The following is a 24298-nucleotide window of genomic DNA, read 5'->3' on the forward strand; positions in this document are numbered from 1 at the left end:
TTACATTTAGCATAGCTATGTTCAGCTGTGTGTGTGTGTGTGTGTGTGTGTGTGTGTGTGTGTGTGTGTGTGTGTGTGTGTGTGTGTGTGTGTGTGTGTGTGTGTGCGTGTGGATCAGAGAGTGAGTGAAAGAGAGAGACAGAGCTTAAGGAGATTAGTGTGTGACCGATTTGTGTTTTAATTCAGAAAAAAAATAAAAAAAAGGAATCATATTTTTTGCACTTTCCTTATTTTTTTTAATATTTTTTTTTTCATCAATCTACTTCAATATGCATTATCTCTGTGTGCCTATGTACTGGTAAAGAACTGCATGTATGTAATAATCATAAGTGTGTGTGCGTGTATAGGCGTGTGGAGGAGGTGGTCCGGTATCCTGGCCTGCCCCCCCGCAGACAGCTGACGTACCAGGCCAAACAGACGATCAGCAGAGAGATGGAGCAGGAGAAGATGAGGAGAGCAGAGCAACTGATGCTGCTACGCAACCCTAACAGGGTGAGGCACGCACGCACGCACGCACACACACACACACACACACACACACACACACACACACACACACACACACAGACTTTGTACCACAAAGTCACAGGTTTCTTGACTTTCTGTCTTCATTTAAATCCCGAAGTAGAAACAAGTGTTCTAACCATGTCTGTCTGTCTTCGTCTTCCTGTCTTCCTGTCTTCCTTCCTTCCTTCCTTCCTTCCTTTCTTCCTTCCTTCCAGAAGCAGGAGGAGAAGGTGATTGCAAAGAAGGTGAGCGCTGAGCACAAACCAGCAGCCAGGAACCACCAACAGAGGCTGGAGAACATCGTCAGACAGACCACTGTAGAGATCAGGGTGAGACACACACACACACACACACACACACACACACACACACACACACACACACACACACACACACACACACACACACACACACACACACACACTTTGGGTACAGAGTATGCTTGCCAGCAGAGGGCGCCACTCTATCAGAGGAAGAAGTGTGTGACTCCCTGCTAGTCTCAGCAGCTCTAATGGAGACATCAGGTGTGTGTCTGCTTGTGTGTGTGTGTGTGTGTGTGTGTCATTCTTCACGACCTTCAGTAGCTAATTGAAGTGACAGAATGTAGGTCTGATGTTCAGGGACTATAGTTATTCTGATACCTCCTGGGACGTGGAACCACATTTAACACCATCCTTATTCCACAAAGATGGATCTGCTTTCTCACTGAAGTGTGTGTGTGTGTGTGTGTGTGTGTGTGTGTGTGTGTGTGTGTGTGTGTGTGTGTGTGTGTGTGTGTGTGTGTGTGTGTGTGTGTGTGTGTGTGTGTGTGTGTGTGTGTGTGTGTGTGTGTGTTTCAGCCGGAGTTGGATTTCTTTGGCCGAACCATCGCCCCCAAAGAGAAACCGCAGACCTCTGCTACAGGTAACATTGGGGAGAGTGGGTTTGTATTAAAGACAGAGAGAGAGAGTGTGTGTGTGTGTGTCTGTCTTGATATTTTTGCATGTACTTGGTTTGTCAGATGCCTTTGTTTTTTCTCCTTTTTCTGCATGCAAATCTGGCCTATTTAAAGAGCTTGTCTCCGACGTCTCCTACACTCTACCTATTTGAATACATTGACACCGCCTCTTTACCGGTGGGCACTGTCCATAGTGGCCAGTCACAACTACTGACGTGTTCAATTAGTCATCCTATAGAAGCCTTATAAGGATATATTCCTGCCTTCCTACCACACACACACACACATACACACTAATGAATACTTTCATGGTATCAGTGGTATGATTCACTTTAGCATCCTTTCAAACTGGAGTACATCCTGGTCTCTCTCTCTCTCTCTCTCTCACACACACACACTCTCTCTATAGTCCCTAGCCCCCTGCAAAAAGTCCTCTGGCCCAGCAGAACTACTCTGTATAAGTGTGTGTTTGACCTCTTTTCCTCTCTCTCTCGCTGTAGGTGAGGTATCTGTGGAGGGTGCCATGGGAACGGCGGTTGGCAATAGCGACGTTTGGTTCCGTTTCAACGAGGGTGTGTCCAACGCTGTCCGACGCAACGTTTACATCAGAGAGCTGCTGTAGCACACACACACACACACACACACACACACATGCACACACACACTCTCTCCTGTTTATTTCTCATTGTTGTTCCACCGTACCGTTGGTGTATGCAAATTAGCACATGAGTCCAGCTGCCAAATCGTGTCTTTATTGTGTTTGACAGACAGTGGAAACAGCCAATAAAAACGTGTTATTCTGTTTGACAAACAGTCAACTGTGGTTCATCATTAACAAAACTCTCTACAGTTACGTCTGTATAGCTACTCTCATTTCAGGACATGCTCCACCCACACACACACACACACACACACACACACACTAACACATGCGCACACACACTCCGCAGTCTACTCCTCAGATTAAAACCATAAGTACATGGATCTACAAAATAAACATGATGGTATAATAGCTGTGTGTGTGTGTGTGTGTGTGTGTGTGTGTGTGAGAGAGAGAGAGAGACGGATATAAGTGTGTTTGACGTGTGTGTATGTGTGTGCGTGTGTGTGTCCATTAGAGGATCACACACTTGCCCTTCTCCACCCAGGGGTTGGCCCTCATCAGCTCTGGGTTCAGGAACGGATCGTCACACACACACCCCTCGATCCATTTCACCAACCTGGGGGGAGACGGGGAGACAGTGGCCATTGTTAGTACTGAGTGGTGGGTCTTTCTGAGTTAGGAGAATCGGTTTCTGTTTCAGACACATTGTATGTGAGTACGTGTATGCATGCGTGCGTGTTAGTTAGTGCCAGTGTGTTTGTGTGTGCATGTGTGTGTGTGTGTATGTGTATGTGTGTGTTAGTTAGTTAGTGCCTGTGTGTGTATGTGTGTGTGTGTGTGTGTGTGTGTGAATACTCACTCAGTCACTGTGATGGATGATTTCTCTCTGCTGATGGCCAGCTGGTACTGCAGACTCTCCACCTCCCTCTTCATCTGAGGAACATCCAACTCATCCATGATGCTACTGTACACACACACACACACACACACACACACAAAACCCAACATGTTTATTTAACTGTGCTCATATTGTACCTGTTTTATAATTGTACCTGTTGTATAATCGATAAAAACGACCTGTTCTTAGAGTCTATTTAATATCTCTGGACTCATGCACGCGCACACACAGTGCAGACAGGGAGCTCTAGATCGATACATCCCTCGATCCTTGACAGCTCTCTCTCTCCCCATCCCACTCTCTCTCTCTCTCCTCCCACCCCCATTCTCTCTCTCCCTCTCTCCCCCCACCCCCACTCTCTCTCTCTTCCCCCACCCCCACTCTCTCTCTCCCTCTCTCTCTCTCTCTTCCCCCACCCCCGCTCTCTCTCTCTCTCTGGATAAGTAGGTCGCGTGCCTTTTTGTAGGCCACCATCAGCATCCGCGCGTTCGGGTACCAGTTAAGAGCCGCGTGCCCCTATCACCAAAAACATCCTGTCTATATATAGAATAATATAATTATTATTACTATTATTATGCTCTTCTCACTCAAACAGCATAACGGTTTCAAAAGCTCGTGTTTATATAAGACTGTGTTATAATGTCATGGATTGCATTACCGTTTTTCCCGGAATCCACGCGCTCACCGCCGGACGGTGTAAGCTACACAGAGGAAAGGATGCTCTCCTCCTCTCTTCGACATTAACGTCTATCTTATCACACAACGCGCTATTCATGATGATTAAAATAATCGAAATATCTGTCACGGCGATGCTAGATAAATACAAGACTTGTAAAAGTCATGGAAGGAGCGGTGAGGTGTATTTCCTACCGTTAACGGGGCGAGGTTCTGTTCTGCGCAGTCCGGTTTCCTAGACAGCCGGTGGAGAATGAACGCTACGCGCAAACACGGAACTTACGGAGACAGACGGCAGGCTCGAGCTCAACCGGGAATCCGACGATCGGTCAGAGGCGCTCGAGCATCTCCTGGCAGGCACCGAATGGTCGGAGTCGTGCAGCGCGAGACAAATGAATCCGCCTCTGTTGTTTTTGGCACTCCCTCGCGCTGCTCTCCGGTATGGACACAGAGGTGCGCATGTCGTCAGCTGCTCGCGCTGGTTCGGTAGCCAAATGAGAGGGGGGGGGGGGGGGGAGGAACCGGGGCGCTCACACCTGTATGGAAATACTAACCCCGGGGCCACGCAAATGAGCAGTCTTGACCGGACAACCATTCAACAACTATTTACTATACAAATCATGAGGGTAGGAGGTTCTTCTCAAGAGGGTGGGTGTACTAGGTCTGTCACGTCAACAAGGGGTCATCACGGCCCCAAACACCCCAACCAGGACTGAACATCACCAGACAATGGTTCAGCACCGACAGGCCGACAAACACTAACATCACACACAGTCGGCGGTCCAGCAAACTATTACACAACTTTGCTAATTCTGTGTGCATCCCGCTCATTTGATAGAGCATAACATCAGTAAGACATTGTGAGTTTATCCTGTAAACAAAGGAGACTTAAACCATAACATTTGTAAATATAAACTTCATTTAAATGCTTCACAGCTTTACAACAAATGAACCAAGAAGAAAGGCAAAGATGACACAGATAAAGAATTCACATGGGTTTCAAATGAACTAAGAACTAACAATCATACTCTTTCCAGAAAGATTCATTTTTGGCTTGGAATCTATTCTGCTCTGAAAATGGAGACTTTCAGGAACTATGCAAGACATCACAGCACAATTGAAAGGTATATGGCAAGGAAACCAAGAGAGGGTGGTATAGGCTGTGTACAGCTGAGGGGTGGAATTGAAAAGTAAATCTAAAAAAAACTACATCAACTAAAATGGAATATACTTTAGCATGTTTAACAGGAAAAATACACCATGTTTAAAAAACAAAACAAGAAATAAGCACCTAGTAGATTCATTTGTAATAACTGTTATAATGAATAAAACATTTCGGGGGGCTGGGAGAAAAAAGGGATTAGAAATGACAAGTAATGCTATTGAACAGAACAAATTCTATTTTTAGTTATTTATTCTCCCTCGCCAAAAAACATGGCATCATTGTATTGTGTACTTCAAGTATTCAATGTAATAACAAATAAACCACTTGGGGGACATATTGCCATTTCAAGTTGCATTAATTAAAACGTTTCAATCAGGACCACAATCTTTGAAATGTGCAGGCTAACATGCCTCAGAATGTACATTTATAATTTGTTACATCATTCATAATCTGTAAGCTATAACCATTTAGAGACAATTTTCTCTTTTTTGTTGACATTGACTTTCTGGGTAAGGGACCATCTAAGCAAAGATGTAAAATACTGAACTTCACTTAAGAACCATCTTGACGACATTTACATTTTAGATGTTTAAGCAGACGCCTTTATCCAAAGCGATTTATACAAGTACATTTGTCTACGGAAGTGAACCATCTATACATCAGTCATATGAAAAACAAATCTTTGCTAGGACCAGGGGCCATTGGCAGTCACAATGCTAGAAGAACAGTAGAGAAACTATTATAACTTTTGGGCTACAGTCACTTTACACTGTCGTCAAGACCTTTCAAGAATTTAACATGCTTCTCCAAAAGAAAAGCCAATTTGCGATATGTCTAGTCTTCAGCTGAGACGAGTCCGCTAGCAGCACCAGCAACTAGGAATGCCTAGCCTCCAAGGCTACAGCCAGAGAAGTCACAGCAGCACCCATCTGTACTGGCCCACTGCTCCAAGACCTGACAGGGGAAAAGAAAACATTACAAATCCAAGAAACCACACCTGACCATCACACCAAACTACAGCCGCCCCGCCCCCCCCATGGTGAACTTGCGAGCCTCAGAGTAGAATTAGAATCAGGAGCCACAGAGCTCTCATACGAGGTGTCAGAAAAGTTATATATTTTTTTGTCATCACTGGCTCAGAAACGCATACAAACACAGCAGAATAAGCAGGACTCACCGTCACCCCGCCCCCCTCCTCCAGCCAGAGAGAAGACAGTCTGAAGACATCAGCCACTGGCCTGCAGCAGAGCTACAGTATCGCAGCCTGTCTCATCAAGTCACCGCAACCAGCCTGCAAGGGGAGAGAACAGTCACACTGTTTACACAGGCTGAACAATAAAGTTTTATGGTCGTCATGTACAGGAGTACAGGAGAGTATGACTCCAATCGCAGGGTACTGCTTACACTATGCCTATACAGAACATCCAATGAGAAGGGACTATGACTTATGAGCCTCAGAACAAAGTTAGAATCAGGAGCTGGAGGCCAGCTCTCATACGAGGTGTCAGAAAAGTTATATTTTTTTGTCATCACTGGCTCTCACTAAAAGGTCCACAATTACATCAGGAGAATCACACATTTCAGGAGCCAATTTACCTGCAGCAGGCCGCCCTGGGTGGTGTGGGGATGAGACCAACCCCATACCTTAGAGAACCCTCTCACCCGAGCTTGGACCACACCTGAGAGAAAGGAGGAGAGCGATCAGACTGGTGGACAACACTTGTAGCACACGGCTTAGTGGTGTAAAGCTCAAATGACTGCTTATCCCCTGTAATGCACTGGTTTTAACCAGACCCAGTTAGGGCAGCTAGAAGTAAGGCTCTGGCCAGTAGTGGTGCCACAACCATTACAGGGGGGGGGGAAAGGCAGCATTAGTGACCGCAGGAGCCTCAGAGTAGAATTAGAATCAGGAGCTGGAGACCAGCTCTCATACGAGGTGTCAGAAAAGTTATATTTTTGTGTCATCACTGGCTCAGTACAGGTCATAAATACAACAGTAGAATCAGCTCTACGTGGTGGTTGGTTTACCTCGTGAAGGCAGCCCGACTCAGGTTATGCGGAACAGGCGGTGGCCACAGGTCACATGATCCCACATCTCACTTGTGGTTCAGGGCTGCACTGCCCAAGGCATTTCCTCACTTTAATGTAATGACATATATAGAACTTAAACACAGCAAGCAAACACAGATAGCACTAATAATGCACACAAGATTACAGCCCATCCCTTGTAGCAAATTGCTTTTAACCAGGCCCAGTTTGTGCTGCTAACTAGGGTCCTGTTCAGCAGTGGTGCCCGTTAGAGCATACAGCCGCTACACAACGCAGAATTAGTGACCACAAGAGCCTCAGAGTAGAATTAGAATCAGGAGCTGGAGACCAGCTCTCATACGAGGTGTCAGAAAAGTTATATTTTTGTGTCATCACTGGCTCAGTACAGGTCATAAATACAACAGTAGAATCAGCTCTACGTGGTGGTTGGTTTACCTCGTGGAGGCAGCAACTCATGTGTTAGAAAAGTCTTTTTTTTTTTTTTTTTTGCTGGAGGTCCTGACCATGTGTATTATAGGTGAGATTGTGTGGAAGCTGGACTCACCAAGGAACACCGGTGACGACACCAGTCAGCTCGTTCATACCAAGGCCCCTGAAACGACATTAAAACAGGGTTACTTACATCGATTTCATTTGGCACATTGACAAGCGCTAGTTGTAACGAGACACGTTTCTAAATCTGACAGTAAATTGGACAAGCAAATAAGTGACACTTATCTAGCCAACGTATGGGCCATAGTGTTCGCGTTTGTAGAAATGATGCAAGTGATAAAACCCGCAGTCTAACAACATCCTTAACAAGTACATTTCGGTTATCAAGCATGTAGTCATATTAGCAACTATAAATCATATTTGGAGTTCGCCGACCAACTTTAGGTTCTGCACATGGCTAGCTGGCTATCAACTCCACGTGGATTTGCATGGCCTGGCTTTTCGCAATAGCTTGCTAGCCAGCCAGCCACGTCTTGAGCTGTTTTGTTTTTTTAAACGAGTTGCAAAAAGCAGAAAGTTATGGTGTCAACTTAAATCATATACAAACTGTCCGACTGAAATAAATAAGTAACTGTGCTATCAATCTGGACGTCCAAGAAACAGTTAACTATTTGGGAGCGAGCTAGCGAGCAAGCTAGGCAAGTTAGGAATCCACATCAATTCAAACAGTCACTTCTGAGTTACTCACAGAAAACGCTGCTGCGTGCTGGATCACGTATGAGCAATGAATGGTGCTGGTTGCTTGCTCAGTCGCCTGGGATAGCGTTGTTTTATGCACACAATCATCTCGTAAAATGTCTCCAGGCTGGCTATGAGCTAAGCCGGCTGCATGACTTTTTCTTCAGCGAAAGGACGATGAGTAGAAGGGGTGGTCTATATATAGCTAACGTTCTTCTTCTTTGGTGGAATCGCCGACTGATCAATTTGTAGTTGTGAGCTGTTCGGAGCTACGAAGGCTTCCGTATGTTAGATGTACTCCAAGGACTACATTTCCTATAATCCCCCTCTCTCTCTCCTGCACTCTCTCTTTCTCTCTAAATAGAACAGATAGTTATGATAGTTCAGGGAACGTTTCTCTGATGTGTGGTTATATTGTGGCTCTGTGGAGCCCAGTGTTTTAAGTATTACATTCAAAGCATATTACATTACATTCAAATCATATGTGGAGAAGGGGGGGGGGTATTATTTAAAATATAATACAATACAATACAACTTGTATTGTGCATTAATTGCATACCCCCCACGATATACACACATATTTGTACAGACATGCAAGCAGAGAGATATTTAGTGGACAGTGGTCTGCGATGTATACAGGTTTAATAACGTCACATGGTGATTTTCACACGTATTTAATGATGCAGCCATCAATGCATGCCTTTGTTTAGGTGCAGTTCAAGTTTTGTCAGCACGGCAGGGAGCAGGAGAGGGGCGTGGTGAAGATGCGCCTTCAATGACTGTGACGTCATACAGCGCATGTTAAGTTGTGATATAAATCAAACTGAGATCAGTTGGTGACATCTTCGTATCAAAAACATATCTTGTGCGGATGCAACTTTCTGTGAGTAATTACCTACTGCTCTTTGGGTTGTTAAAACAATATTTTTGAATTTTTAAAATGTGTTTATTGATTTTAAATGTTCTCACAGCTCATGGACGTCCTGAGGAATAAGGATGGATGACAATTTAGAACCGAAAAAACTGCGGAGACCCAAACTCAAAGTAAGTCTACAAACGTTAAACATTTACGTTTCTTAGCTTAGCCCATATCTCTTTTGGTGTGATAGGGCGCAAATAACAATTTCTATACTATATGCGGTTATACGAATGTTACGGATCTAAATATTATCGGGTATATTTCAGTAGCTCATAATCGCCATTATATCCTAACTCGCTGATTAATTATTGTTTTATTCTCCATCAGGCTGGGACCCTCCGTGCTCTCCAGGAGCCAGAGCCTGCCTCTCCCCTGAAGCCTGGACAGTGGCTTCCATCTCTGGTGGTCAATGAGACACCAATGCACCCCAAGGAAAATAACCCAGTGAAGGTAGGATTTCTCTTGGAGAAAGCAGACTGGTTGGCTTCAAAATTAAACATATCATAATATATATTTAAATGTCCCCATCCATTCTGACTGGTTGTCTAGCCATAGATAACGTTATGATGAGCTGTCAGTCATTGACTTATTATGTTATTAATCGACCTCCATAGACCTAAGTCCCGCCCACTTTACTTTAAGAATTTACAGGGTTTGTCACTGTAGAATGTCAGTCATTTCTTAGTATACATAAATCCAGTATCTATGGAACTATGTCCCGCCCTCATCAATTTTGATGAAGAAAAATACTAAGTGGGATGCTTAAGACCGCCCAAGTCTGACACCCCATTGGAGTTGAGATTTAAAATTGTTAGGGCAGGGTTACGGTTAGGGTTAGGGTTAGGGAAGGGTTATGGTAAAAGGTTATGGTAAAAGGTTAGGGTTAGGATTATTATAGATTTACAGTGTCATCAGCTGTTGGAGATGAGTCTTGTTTCTATGGTGATTAGTTTTCCCTCTACTGTTGTTGTCTCAGGGCCTGGTTCCAAAGCCTCCTAGAGGCTCCAAACTCAGCCACAAGGCAGCAAGAGCAGCCAGAGCAGCTAAAGAGGCTGCTAAGGAAGCACATAGAGCCAGACAAGGGCAAAGGACTGCTGGGGTTGGCTCAGAGCTGCACAAGTGGGAACTTGCAGGGCCAGGAAGAATAGTAAGTATCCTCCCCCCCACCACACACACACACACAAACAGCAAACACACACTCCCTTCTATAACACCTTTATTGAAGTTTTGAATTGTATTTCATGGTGTAGTCACCCAAATAGCCCCCCCCACCCAGGTCTTACTGGTGTGCCTGCACCTAAACATTGTTATCCTTGATTTGTAGGGAAACCTTATTATTGTGTTTCCCAGTAATGAAGCTCAGTGTATTATCCCATGCTATCCCGTTGTTTGTGTGTTCAATACAAGTTACTCTTCATCCCAGGTCATTGGTCCGTTGGCTGTATCCTGTCGACCTTTCGAAACCAGTTACCGTGAGTATTGACCAAGATACCTAGTGTTATGTTCATTAATAGAATTCTGAAAAGTCATTTCCCTTGAAGAATCCACCAATCACAACTTGACTTTCCTCTTCCTGTAGGAGTTCTTCCACCAATCAGAAAAGGCCGTTCAACGCCCATCACCCCAGAGGAGACTACAGGTGGGTGTTGGTGATGTAGTTGTATGCCAGATATGATGTTATGCTATGAGACCATAGCATTGTTGCCGTGGTTACAGGCTGGTGTGATGTCTGATTGTGTTCTGTTTCAGCACTACTTGTCCACCAGCTGACCCCAGAGGGTGAGAAGAGTAACCCTAACCTCCTTACCACAGAGGTGCTGAGAGATGTCACCTCTCTGGAGGCCACGCCCCGTCCATTATCAGTGGAGGACATAGGGGAGGTGTTCCCAGTAGCAGAGCTCCTGATGTCTCATACGTGAGTTCTACTGTGAACCTCCTTATGTCAAACAGAGCAAAAACACAGTATCCTACAGTATCCTAGTATCCTAAAACACCAGTATTAGTTGTCAATATGTAATGTATATACCAGTGAAGTATTGTATTCATTTGTTTTATTCATCAGTCATCGAAGACTAATCAAGCAGCTCCTGAAAGAGAGGGTAAATCCATTTTTTACACACACACTCACTACACTACACACTACTATGTTTCTTCTTATCGAAATACTCTTAGTCATTCTTGCCGGGTCTTTTAAATATTTATATCCAAACCAATTAGAAATGTTGTCACTCATATCTGATTCTCTCTCTAAGAATGTGACCATAGACAACCTGCAGAAGAGGGCAGTGGAGGTGATCGACTGGGTGATCATTGTCTCCACTGAGGTCGTCCTCCCTGCCATGGCCCTGTACATTTCCGACATAGAGGACCTCAATGGCAAACAAGATGGCCGACGGCTGTCGGCTGTCTCTGCAGGAAGTTCAGAAAACTCCATCACCATCCTTAAGGAAATAGTGTGTTTCTGCCCTCCTGGGTTTGGGAGGGGCAGCTCTGGTTCAGAACATTCCTCCCTGGGGTCAGATAAGGTCCAGGCTCCACAAGGGGTTCTCCGGATCATTTCTGAAAAGTTCCACCCGCTGCTGAGGCAGAGCTCAGAGCCCAGGTGCAGGCTATTGGGTGGGCAGCCCCCTAAGCACCTTTCTGACGATCCAACTGAGGAGGAGTATCATCGCATAGCATCCATGGCTGTAGCGATGATCTTACAGAAAGTGAAAATATTTTTTGAGAGCAGCGAGTCGGGACCAGAAATTCAACAGGTTGATAACCTCTACTCCTCTGTCTTGGAGGACGTGATGGGGGGAATGGTGGTGAGGGCGGAGGACGTCCACCCAGGATGCTATCTCTCCGATCCAACGATCTCCAGAATCTCCTCTGAGGAGTTCTGGAACTCATGTGAGGACCCGAAGGAGAGGAACCAGAACATGTTGGATAATGACAGTGGGAATGGACCCCGATCACCATCATCACGTGGGTCCGACACATCTGAGGTGGCAGCTGAACTCTGTCGTGAGGCAGCGGAAGCGGTGGGCGAGGACCTGGCTCATTCTGCTACTACCATGACCTTCCCAAGGGAGAAGATGGCTGCCAGGAAAATGACAGGCATCATCCTGGAGAGTATCCTGGAATCTCCTCTAAGCCCCACACCGTCTCCTGAGGACAAGCTGGATGATGCGAGCTCCGTCTGGAGCTTCAACAGTTGTGACCAGCAATGTCTACCTGAGGACTGGTGGAACATGCACACCCTGGATGAAAGGATCCAGAATGAGGACGACAGTAGTTCAACTAGATCTGGGTCTACGGCATCCTCACAGGAGGGGTCCTACCTCTTAGAGATTGCCACCCTTGAAGAAGCAATCTCACAGGCCGTCACTGAGCATGCTCTCTTCAGGACAAGCAGTGTCCTGTCCATGGACGAGAGGCTAGAGCTGGTCAGGGAGGTCAGTAGCTTACTACCTGACACAGACCAGACAGCGGGAGGCTCCCAGGACAATACCAGTAACTCTGAAGAGACCCTTGTCCAGAAAATAAATATGGTGTGCAAAATAGTCCATGTCATCCTGGAGAACTATAATACAGCCCGGGAGATGATTGGAGAGCAGGGTGTGGCCGAGATGGTCGACCCCAGCGGAGAGATCTTCCCCCTGCTGGTGGAGTGCCTCAGCCAGAGCCTGTTGGGTAATGTAGCCATAGAGCTAAAGGGCATGAGAAGGTTTCAGTCTGATAGCGCCCTGCTCCAGTCCAGCAGGAGCCAGGCTGAGTTCGTCGTGAGGGCCCAGGGAAGGGATGGCCGCAAATCCCACAGCGAGAGCTCCCTCTCTGTCTTTGCCCAGCAGGGGAAGAGGCCAGTGGAGTTGGGGCAGGCCAGCAGCCATGCTAGCGAGGAGCAGGAGGAGGAGACTCAGCCTCTCATCTCTCCCAGGTCAGCCAGGTCTGGGCTCAGCAGCGCTAGTAGCAGCCAGAGTGATACCAGCGCTGCCATGAGGCAGCAGCTTCACCTTACTGCCCACAATATTTTTGATGCCATATTGAGGATGGTGCACTCGGATGCAGCTATTGAATTTTCAGATGATGAGAATGAAGACGACTCCTTTAGGTCCTTCGACACATCTTCTACGCCCCTTGGAAAGATCTTAGCCTCCCAGAGGCTACGCAACAGGATTTTCCGGGGGCGAATACATTACTTTTCAAAGCAGCTGATCTGCAGGGTCTATCAGCTGCTTCTTGACACCAGAATGGGCAGGGTGTCCATGGCCAAAGGGAGCAAGTCTGAGCCAATCCTCAAAATGTCTGCCAATCGAAGACTGCCCACAGAGGTCTTCACTGGCCTGCTGCATTATTTTATACAGCGGGCCATCAAGAACCTGATTGAGAACTTTCTGGATGTGCCCAACACCCCACCAGATGAAGAGACCAGGCTCAATGACGATTTCAATTGGATGTGGAAGCAGAATTGGGCATCCTCATCCTCAAGTGATGAGACATGGGACAGTGACTCCACCTGGCCCCGTGGGGTGACTCCAGGCCCAATGTGGGGAGCTCTGGGAAGGGACAGCTCCCTAGGCATGCAGTCCTCTTCCTCCACCAGCCATGACCAGAAGGTGGCACGAGAGGCAATCTGTGAGGTTCTGAGCACCAAGGTGGGAAATATCCTCCTTGAGATCTGCAACAATGATGACATGGCCAGAACTATTGTCAACAAAGGTACGTTCAAAAGCTCTTTTACATATTACAAAATGGAATGGCTAAATCTTTATATTGACCCCCTCAGACCTGAATCATGAGGTCGTATTTCCGACTATAGAGTGTGAATTGAAATCTGCCTGTGTAACAACACTGTAATTGCAGTCATAGAGTTGAGCGGGTTCTGCTATTATGTGGGAACAGGTTAAACCACTGAATGTTCATTTCAATGGTCATCAGGTCTCAATGCCCCCAAATTTCACAAAAAAAGTCACAAAGTAAATTCCCACTGTAGGCCAAATGAACAAAGGACCAGTCCTTATTCCACTGTTGGTGTTATTACACAAGTTAGGGACAGACCTTCTTCCACTTTTGTGATGTTATTACACAAGTTAGGGACAGACCTTATTCCACTTATGTGGTGTTATTGCACAAGTGGAATAAGGTACAATCCTGTAATAAAACAACTCGATTCCACCATAATGTTATTATAATAGTTATAGTACAGTAGTAATTACAGTGGTACTACACGTATGAAGAAGGGACATCAGGTCTGAATACCCCAAATTTGATAGAATTCCCATTGTATGCCAACTCGATAATGTCAAATTTGTCTTGTTAGGATTGGATTCTGAGGCAGAAGCCTCACAGCAGGACGACACCCGGTCTGTGTCCAGCACTTCCCCCATGACCGATGTCTGCCAGGACAAAGATGGTGAAGAGGAGGACAACAACGTCGAAAGCTGTGACGCAGCCTTCCAGGTCATCCATGCTCACGGCACCATGGAATCTGAGGTGCCCTCCATTCAGCCGGGCGAGTTTCTGATCCGCTCACTCTCCTCCGCGTCTACCAATAGCGACCTCTGGTGGATTAATGATGACTCTTCTGGCGTGCAGAAGGTCAGCAGTAGCTCATGCTCCTCTGTGTCAACCAAGAGGAGCATCAAGACCCCTGACTACTCTGCTGGTTTAGAGAGGACCAGCACACACTCACTCTCTGTAGCCTCCTCAACCACGAGCAACAGCAGGAGTGATAAGGACAACTGTACTAACTTGGAGCAGGCTAGCAGGTGCTCACTGTCCTCTAATGTGAGCCAGCCCCAGGGATCTGACTCAGAGTCTACTGACATCCCCATGGAGGAGGGGTCCACCACCCACTCAGAGACATCCCTCTCCAGGCTCTCCCAGAGGAGCCTGAGTCTGACCTCCAGCCTGGAGGGTGAATGTGAGGGCGGGAGAGGGAGTTCTGTAAACCAGACATGCAAGACAGTATGCAGTACCTCTTCACAGGTAAGAAAAGAATAGACTGATAGACAAGGATTATAGAATGTAATATACATATATTATTAAATCTAACATGAATATTGGTAAATGTATCTAATATATATCTATAATTGTGTTGCACTGTATCTCTCCGAATTTCAAGAAGAAAGTGAAGGAAGAACAGAAGAAAAAAGGAAAAACAGGAAAGAAGAAACAGGAGCAAAAAAGGAAAAACAAGGTAAAGGGCATTAATTTCCTATGATTTGTTCTTTTGAGTCTGCAATGTACCACAAACTTAGAGAGAATGACGTTGAAAATGTAATGAAAGGAGAATAAAGGTGCATACAGGATGTAAACTGGATGTACAGTAGGCCACTGTATGATACGCCTACATTACTTTTCTGTTTTTGTTTTATTCACAGAAACCACAAATGAACATGGTGGTCCCCCCTGGCCCTGACGGTAAGAGGTCACTTACAGTATCTGTAGAAATGTTAATCTTTTCCTACCACTTTCTCCATATTACACACAATGCTAACATTATGGGATGAAAATGCGGTTATATGATGTCATATCCTGTTCTCTGTCATCTCTTCAGGCACAGTGGCTGCTGATACCAGAACCAAGGAGAAGCCTAAGCGAGACCTCCTGGAGCGCATCTCCTCAGTCCTCTCTGGGTTTTGCTGCTTTCCATGCAAGAAGAGAACCCACAGACTGTAGAGAAGATTACCATTTACATACAACTTGACCTCCGACTCCACCCCATACACCATTCCTCCCCCCACTCCCCCCTGTCAACCCACCCATCCCTCTCCTGTTCTTCCCTCCACACAACACACCCCTCTATTCCCCCTTTCCCTCAACACAGCACTCCCCATATATAGTATGGCTCTTTTGTCTTCTTGCTTTAATTAAAAAAAAAACACACAAGCATTAGCATGGTCCTCCTCTTGTGTTATTTCTACAGCTAACTATCTAGTAAGAGGTATGACATCTCAAAGAGAGGGCATCCATGTTCTCATCGCTCTCCTTCTCATTCCCTCTCTCACAGTGGATGTGTTATAATACAAAGTGGCCTTCTACAAAGACATGCAGTAAAAGTGTACTGTACAGTAGTAGATCAAGGGAGGCTGGTGGAGGTAGAAATCGGAGGACGGGCTCATTGTATTGCATGGAATGGAATGAGGGATGGTATCAAACACGTGACACCATTCCTTATTCCATTCCAGGCATTACAATCAGCCCGTCCTCCGATTTCTACCTCCACCAGCCTCCCCTGGTAGAAACACAGAAGAAACGCATGAGCGTTTAAATTAAACATTCATTCTGAGCACAGCTGTACAGCAATGGATCGTCATGGCAGATCCCACATAACACAACCGTTACTCAAGCATTACACAACCTCCCACACAACACAACCGTTACTCAAGCATTACACAACCTCCCACACAACACAACCGTTACTCAACCATTACACAACCTCCCACACAACACAACCGTTACTCAACCATTACACAACCTCCCACACAACACAACCGTTACTCAACCATTACACAACCTCTCACACAACACAACCGTTACTCAACCATTACACAACCTCCCACACAACACAACCGTTACTCAACCATTACACAACCTCCCACACAACACAACCGTTACTCAACCATTACACAACCTCCCACACAACACAACCGTTACTCAACCATTACACAACCTCCCACACAACACAACCGTTACTCAACCATTATTACAGTCTCAACATCAGCTCAACCTCCAATCAACTTTATTCACTATTAGCAACTTTGATCCACTTTTACACTTCAACTTATAGCCTGTTTTTGAAGAGCACAAAAATGAAAGTCAATTATGTTTCAATGTTGAATAAACACATGAACACTGAGGACCGAGAGTAGGACTGACAACATGGAGAAACAAACAGGAGAAAATGTTTATAAAGTGTTTATGAAGGGTTTATAAACCAATACGTCTGACATAAGACAACACAAGGGGCGAGGAGGACAACCACATGACATAAGAATGCAGAGACTTGATTAGACAGTATAGGTTCCTACTTATGTTTTATTTTAAGACTGTACTGTATCTTAGGTCTGGTTTGCTGTAAATCACTTACAATATTGTTCTTGTCTAAACAGTTACCCCAATAAAACATTTGAATTTAATTGAGGAGAAGAGCCAATTCTCCTTCCTTTTCCCTGAAATGTCCACTTGTCCACTCCCAAATGCAAAGGCCACACACACTGCAGAGAGAGTGTCCAGTGGGTGTGCCCATTAAAGAGCTAATTGCTAACAACCAGTAAAGTAGGCTGCTTTATCATGTTCTAATATACTTGTTTTTCTGTTTTTTGCTTCTGTGTTTTATTTATATATATGATTTATTTTATTTCTTCTATGTTCCTTTGTAAAACATGTATCTATCTGTACATTCCTTTATCTTTTTTCGACCTATACTGAAACAATAAACACAGTTTAGAAAAAAAAAGAGCTTTTTGCTGATGGGAAAAGACCAACAATGACCACAGTGATACAAAGTCAATACTACACATTTCTCTCAGAATGGGGAAATCAGTCACTGAAGGTGACATATCTAGACCATCGGACTAAGCTCTTTACCATCTGTCATGTTTTTATTTGTGGCAACACCTCACTAGAGAGTGGGGAGAAGGAACGCCCTACAGCACTATGTTCAACCTACAGTGGAGTTCATTTCCTCCGCCAATGTCTCCATCTAGTGGCCTAAACTAAGAATGTGAGCAGGAAAGCTGAGCACTTCATACAGTATGCACACATATTACAGGTGAAAGTGTATAACAGAAAGCTAGAACCAAACTCCAAGCTTAGTAAATGAATGAATGAATGAATGAATAAAGAGATCTGAAGGTTGACGTATTTTGGAGAGGGTTCTTTATTCAGTGTTACAAATAAATGTTGTTTCAGGTTATGTCTGTCTCTCTGGGACTCATCTCAACTGTCAACATTTACACTAATGTGATGTTACAACTTAAAATCAAAGAAATTAAATTAATTTGGCGTGCGTGAATTATTCTGAGAATGGCAAAAAATACTAATGTAAAACCTTGAAGCTCATTGCAATTTTACTGACACAAATGTGTTCCCAGGGCAGCAATGGGCTTGGGCTTTATTTTATTAATATGTATAGAACACTAAACAAGGTAAAGACATAATTAGCACATTATGCATCACATTTATTGATGAGCATGATAAACATCTGTACTATTATAATATAGTATAACATCAGTGTGGCCTGACTTGGGAACCCTTAAGAAGAAGGCTGCAGACTAGAAGCAACGGCGCTCTCTAGTGGATACCTTATGTGCCTCAAGGCACGAAGAGGATAAAGTAAGTCAGTACGTTTTATAACATTAACAATATGATAAAATAATATCAAGAGTGTCACTACAAACAATTGTTGACATTCCCTCTTCCCAAAATCAAAAATACTCAACCCTCATGCTGATCAGCAGTAGTAGGGAATCTTCTTCCTGATATTTGTATCTTGGTGTTCCAAAAGAGGAGGCATAATTTCAGGTGGTAAGTACTGTATATGTATATATACATAAATCAAAGAAATTAAAGTGAAAGTCAATAAATTAGAGTAAATAGACTTACCAAAAATGTAAGTAAATAAGTCCAAATACAAATAGCCATTATAGTTCTTGAAGTAGAATAAGGAAAAATAAGTCCAAATCTGTCTGTTCCTAGTCTGTCTAACTTGTAATAACTTTAGAGAGGCTCCATACAGCATCGATAGTGGCCACTGCCAAAATACCCTCGAATCCTCTATCAGCCTTCTCTGAAGTAGCACTGTACCCTCAGCCGCGGATCTACAATGGCCCAACTCCCCGTACAGGTGATATAAACCCCCTTCATGAACTCCTCTGAGCATAACTGTTTCACATGAGCAACGCTTCTAGGTCCCTGTGACATTTAGTTCCTCCTTTTCCAATTTATTACATTTCAACTTTATTTGTTACACATAGTTAGACAGATCAGTTTCATCCTTCAAATCATAAAACAGGTTAAACCCATTTCAACATAAATCAAAGTCAAGCCATCTGATTAGTTACATTTGATGTCATTTTGACACTATTTCTAGTGTCACAATTCCAGCAGGATTCCTCTGTCTGTCCTCTCCTATAAGGCTCAGTAGTTTATGTGTACATTGAGAGACACATCCACTGAAAAAAGAGAACATTTAGTAATACTGTTAGACAGCAGTATGCATGGTCAATGGTGATGTACACAACTGAAGCTCACCCACAGAGCTAGCAACAAAACTGGCACCCGAAGGACCCCTACGCCCTTGAGTCTCACAATACCCCAATGACCAGCGAGGCAAGTGACTAATTCAATCTCTCGTTGGCAAACCAAACTAGAGAGAACCTTGCTTAGTAAGAGTGAAGCCTGAATGAGCAGGATTCCTGTAGGGAAGAAAAACAAACCTAACGCCCCGGGGAAACGAACAGTTAAGCTTGGTAGCAAGGTTCTATCGGAACACTGCAGACGTGCTTGTGGATAAGCGAGTGAAGAGTGAAAAGAATGAAATGGGCGTGCATTGCAGTAGCCTTTATAGGCTGGGCTGGGGCAGGGTCAGCCATGCAAAGCGATCCCGGCCTGTTCCAGGCGTGATTGAATAGGGTTTCAGTGAATAGGGTACAACGGTGAAATGTGACATGTCAAACCAAGTCGACTAAAAGAGAACCTAGAATAGGTTTAGCAAACCTGTCGGTTGCAAGTGTCAACCATCCAGTGGGTGAGTGTTCAGGGGTTGATTAAATACATTCAGTGCGCACAAGGGAGCCACACCCAAAGAGCTCAGTACGCACTCAAGGAAGATAACTGTCTAACTGTCTCTGTTGATGTGAATGGAAAGCTGTGGCTAAATTGCTCTTTTGCTGGTTTATGCTCATTGCATACACACAAAGGTCCAAACAAAGGTAAAGCACATAACTGGTTAGAAAACCCAAAATGTTGAATTATTACCTCAGCCTCTTGCAGAGACATGTTCCCTCCGTCTGAGAGCTGTTTAAATATTTCTGTTGGGAAGAGCATTCAGTTTGTTACTTGCAGTTGTAAAATAAAAAGGAAAATAGCCCTGAGAAATAAAAGCAGTCCCCAATTCCGATGTGGACTTACTGGCCATGCAGTCCATTCGCATGATGAGGCTGATGAAACTATCCAGGGTCATGTTCCCAGAGGAGCTGCCGTAGCGTACAGCCATCAGGTTCAGCATGTCGTCACTCACTCTCATACCTGACACAGGACCGGGATTATTTCACATCAGTGCGCACACTTTACCAATCAATACTAGTCAATCAAGTGCTTTCTGCACAAGCATGTTTCCTTACTATCGTTGTTGGTTTTGTATCGACTCTGTTCTTGCAAGGAGATAAATGAGGAGTGTGTGCTGATGCTACTTTTCCTTCATCCCATTGAAAATCCCATAGACTTTTTCAAATTCTGCTCTTGAAACGCACTTTACCCAACGTGACCACCATTTCCCACAGCTGTCTGTCAATTACAATCCCTCCGTATGTGTGCATCTGTAGCCTCTATTATGAAAGACAATGGGCCATTTTCTGGGGACAAAAACTATAATTGTACATTCACAGGTCCACAAGTGTTTCTAGCGCTGTAATTGTGTGTCGTCAAGCAAAAATTTAGAGTGCTCCTTGTGTTAGAAATAGAGAGATTCAGGAGGTTTTGTACACCTCCTCACATCAGATAACGCAACAGCTGCGTCTGCACTGATCTGTCTCATATTTTGAAACACTCATGGGATAGATCAAGCAAAATGTCCCCCCCCCCCCAATGTCGAGCTGACCCCGACGAGTCTCACAATACCCCAATGTCTCTTTCCACAGTTGCTATGTGCACAAGACTCACAAAGCTGAATTGTACAACAACTCGCAGGTAATTCTCAGCTCTATCACCAAAAATAAACTCTGATTATAATTTGAGTTGATTCCTGATAAGTGAACTTTGAATTGGTGCAAACTCTGTTGTATTACAATTTTCCAGTCCGAAATAATTGTGATTGCTCTAGATAACTACATTCTGTGATTAAGTGCACACTTCTCAAGCGTTGACTGTATAGTCAAAGTTACCTGAAGCCATGATTGCATTCCTCAGTTCATGCAATGACAAAGTTCCAGTGCGGGAGACATCTGTGAAGAAGAAGATCTCCTGGTAGATATGAGAGCAGAGGAACATGTCACGAACAGTAAGATGTACTGTACAGTAAAAAAACATAAAAGGAGTCAGTTATTGTTTAACAGTACAATCCAGAAGAGTAGTTCAAACTATTCACCTGGCTCAAATGTGAATTGTATGGTTGCATGATATCACCAGTGGCACCTCGTCCTTATAGACAGTAAATCATTCCATCTATTCATTTGTTTCAATGCAATTTCACTTGTAGGCCTCTAGAAATTAGACACTGTCACAAAATAGCTTTACATTCTTTAGCCCGTTGATGAGGAAGACCAAGGCTATGTGTCTGACAACCCGTCTTCAGCAGGCATAAATACAGGATAAATAAATAAATATTGAAATGCATTTTCACCATGGCATCAGATGCGCTCATTGGCGTGTACTGCAGGTGGAGGGCAATGTTTATTTCAGTAAACTGAAGTGAGCTCCTAAATTATGTGTATTAAAAAGAGCACATCCTGCGCAGGGCTCTGACCCTGTGGCCCACTTGCTACGTCGCTAGCACGCAACCAGCTACATTTAGGTTACTACTTCAGACGACAATTTACAGTAACGTAGCTACAGTACTTGCTGCCTTGGCAACAATCTAGCCCACCTGCAATGAGGATAACGGTTGGAGGTGAATAAAACCTACATTCCTAAGCTTATGCTCCTGGGTGTGAAGGTGTGTGCTCCTCTGTCCAATGAGATACTATATTTTTACTATTTTACCATAGTGGCCAACCACGACCAGACAGTGTCTTTTAATCTGAAATGTGCTTTGTCACAGGCTTGCCAGTTCATTTACCTTATACTTGTTAACTTTTCTCCACAGATGAACAAATTCAGATCTGTTCAGTTTTCCAGTGATTGATTCCTTGAGAAGGAATAGTTAAGGCAGTCTCTACAGAGCAGCATGTAATTTGCTTATGTCTTTGCATACTGTACTGTGTCTAGAACATCTGTGTAATGTGTCAGTTTTGTATGCTAATAACATACCACAACTACCATATACGGTATGGTTCATCTGGACAGTGTCCTGCATAAGTAATGGGACAGTGCAGCATTTTTTCTTCTTTTGGCTCTACAATCCAAAGGTTTGTATTTGAAATTAAACACAATAAACAATTATAATGAGGTTAAAGTAGAGAATCTCAGCTTTTATTTGATGGTATTTGTGAACATATTGGTTTCACCATTCAAAAACACTTTTTAGACATAGTCCTCCTATTTTAGACCCCCAAAAGTGATGGGACAGATTTATCAAATGTCAAAATTAAGCATTCATGTTTAGTATTTGGTCGACAATCCTTGGCATGCAATAATTGTCTGTGACCCATTGACCCCACCAGATACTGGGTGTCTTCTCTAGCTGTTTGTTTTGAGGACGTTTTGCCTGAAGTCTCCTCTTTAGCAAATGAAATGCATGTTCAAAAGGATCTAAATTTGGAGATTGAACCGATGAGTTTGGAGGCATTTGCTTGTACTTGGGCTGACAAGATGTTTCTGTACACTTCAGAATTCATTAGCGCAATAGAAAAAGATACATCCATCAAGGCAACCATGCTTCGGCAGGAGTCCAAACTAAAGCCTCCAGTGTTTGTGATGCCTAAGTAAAATGTAAACATATAAAACACTTAGAATCATCACCAATCATCACCACCAACATACAACACATTGGACAGGATCACTAGCCCCGCCCCCACCATGTCTCCTTGTGGGTGTTAGTCTCATCAACATACAGTGTATCCATAACCTCTTCGTTTGTATTTCCTGGTCTGAGTGTTTCTCCATAATAATACTTATCATCATATCAAAACTGTGAATCATGTATTACGCTCACCACATTATCATTGTTACAGATCTTGCCTACCTTGGAGAATATTTTCATTCAGAATCTTCTGAAGCTGTTCAGCATCCACCTCCTCGTACTTTTAAGTGACAAAAAAATGAAAGTGTGTTATTAATAAATTGTAGAAGACTAAACAATAGTGAAACTTAGTGATCCTCTCATACTGTTTGTTAAAAGTTTGAGCTTGATGTCTATTATATTTGGCACTACAATCTGTATCTTGCTTTGTGGTCAAATTAAAACTTGCTGAATCAGAGTACTGCCGGAACAGGGTTTTTCTGTCGTCCTCATTTCCTCCATTGTCTGTGGGTTTGGGCTGAAAAATAGAAATATTTTGTAATTAGATATTTAAAACTGCAGGAAATACAGTTGCAAATCAATTTAATTTCATTAAACCACATTGACCTGTTCTTGACCACACAGTAGCCACAGTAACTCCAAGGAGACAAAGCAATACATGTGAAAGACATAAATATATCAACAATACTTTGGGGAATTAAGTTTGGACTGAAATTACTTATTGTAATGCATTTTGTTAACTCAGAGCAACAACGCTGTAGCACAAACTCAAGTTTGAACGTTATTTAAAAGGAAAAGTGAATTAAATCAGCTTTTATTCATTTATATTTTGCTCAGCTCAGAAGCCTCAGTAGCCCTTTCTCAAGTGCCTCTTCATTGAATACAAATTACAATTCAAGATAATTATGATCATGATTAAACCAAAACAGTGACGTTTTGAATAACGATAAATATAAATCCCACACTCATTCACCATCAGTGGGCAAATTGCTCTATTATTGTGAGTCGTGAGGTCAAAATGTTCCTTAGGAGGATTTATTGCAAACGTAACAAAATAACGTTAAATGCCAATAAATACAACGAAAAGGTTGGGGCATTACTATGAGCGTCAATTAATGATTTCCATTTCAGTCTGACTAAGCATTTTTTGCCTTAAATACCTTTGTGACTTCTTCTATATCATCATGGTCACCAGAATTTTCACTTTGGGGGAAAAAAAAAGATTGTCTTGTCATACCCTTAGGCACTGACCAATAAATTCAATATACATTTCAATAATATCAAGGCATCCATTATCAAGACATCATATATTATATATTAATTATGTATATAATGTATTATCAGGACATTCATTATCAAATTCAGCTCTGTTATATCAATCTATTGTAGATAAATATCCCTGAGAAGCTGTGCTCACTGAGTATGGGTCTCCACCTTGGAGAGGATGGACAAGATGAAGGAGGCAGTATGGTCTGGTTTGAAAGTCGATGGCACTATCAGGTATTCACCAGGACTGAGACTGAAGAACCCCATCACTTCACGAGCATCC

General features: G+C 43.6%; 4 protein-coding genes and 2 long non-coding RNA genes across 10 annotated transcripts in view; 2 read left to right on the forward strand and 4 right to left on the reverse strand.

Moving 5' to 3' along the window:
* chtf18 (CTF18, chromosome transmission fidelity factor 18 homolog) overlaps positions 1-2082 on the forward strand; it is a 9716-nt gene extending 7634 nt beyond the window's left edge. Inside the window, exons 19-22 of one of the 3 annotated variants that reach the window (XM_083694021.1) lie at positions 348-492; positions 726-836; positions 1347-1410; positions 1945-2082. In XM_083694021.1, the coding sequence (XP_083550147.1) occupies positions 348-492; positions 726-836; positions 1347-1410; positions 1945-2066 (442 nt within the window). In that variant the 3' untranslated portion in view covers positions 2067-2082. Of the gene's footprint in view, positions 1-347; positions 493-722; positions 837-1346; positions 1411-1944 lie in introns of all 3 variants that reach the window. The other 2 variants (XM_083694022.1, XM_083694020.1) reach the window with 2 other exon arrangements.
* The window catches only part of syngr1b (synaptogyrin 1b), a gene marked incomplete at both ends in the record, with an annotated part of 181636 nt that overhangs the window by 103059 nt on the left and 54279 nt on the right, over positions 1-24298 (forward strand). The window lies entirely within an intron of this gene.
* On the reverse strand, positions 2181-4033 carry LOC310821824 (guanine nucleotide-binding protein G(I)/G(S)/G(O) subunit gamma-13-like). Of its 3 annotated transcripts, none has more exons than XM_083694062.1 (3): positions 3905-4033; positions 2908-3012; positions 2181-2664 (listed from the first exon to the last, which is right to left on the reverse strand). In XM_083694062.1, the coding sequence occupies exons 2-3, from the start codon at positions 3003-3005 to the stop codon at positions 2559-2561; spliced, it is 204 nt and encodes a 67-aa protein (XP_083550188.1). In that variant the 5' UTR covers positions 3006-3012; positions 3905-4033; the 3' UTR covers positions 2181-2558. The 3 variants fall into 3 exon arrangements, with proteins under 3 accessions (XP_083550188.1, XP_083550187.1, XP_083550186.1); XM_083694061.1 differs by having other exon boundaries at positions 2908-3009; positions 3817-4033; XM_083694060.1 differs by having other exon boundaries at positions 3817-4033.
* LOC310821825 lies at positions 4624-8161 on the reverse strand. Its single transcript, XR_014554884.1, has 6 exons — positions 8016-8161; positions 7380-7427; positions 6815-6924; positions 6383-6465; positions 5964-6077; positions 4624-5740 (listed from the first exon to the last, which is right to left on the reverse strand). It is a non-coding gene; the product is annotated as an uncharacterized lncRNA (long non-coding RNA).
* LOC310821963 (calpain small subunit 1-like) lies at positions 17331-23019 on the reverse strand (the record flags this gene model as incomplete). The annotated part of the gene is made up of 6 exons (XM_083694253.1): positions 22972-23019; positions 22646-22707; positions 21907-21975; positions 21014-21092; positions 20043-20159; positions 17331-17335 (listed from the first exon to the last, which is right to left on the reverse strand). Exons 2-6 carry the CDS (start codon positions 22661-22663, stop codon positions 17331-17333), a joined length of 288 nt encoding a protein of 95 aa, XP_083550379.1. The 5' UTR covers positions 22664-22707; positions 22972-23019.
* Positions 23234-24281, reverse strand: LOC310821826. The gene is made up of 3 exons (XR_014554885.1): positions 24167-24281; positions 23910-23952; positions 23234-23266 (listed from the first exon to the last, which is right to left on the reverse strand). It is a non-coding gene; the product is annotated as an uncharacterized lncRNA (long non-coding RNA).

Source organism: Argentina silus, assembly GCF_951799395.1.
Source record: "Argentina silus genome assembly, chromosome: 22".
NCBI lineage: Eukaryota > Metazoa > Chordata > Actinopteri > Argentiniformes > Argentinidae > Argentina > Argentina silus.

Excerpts from the sequence above, each read along its gene's own strand:
- LOC310821824 (XM_083694062.1), bottom strand. The coding sequence starts at position 3,005 with ATGGATGAGTTGGATGTTCCTCAGATGAAGAGGGAGGTGGAGAGTCTG. Across the intron at positions 2,665-2,907 it reads TCATCCATCACAGTGACTGA|GTTGGTGAAATGGATCGAGG; the intron begins GTGAGTATTCAC and ends GTCTCCCCCCAG.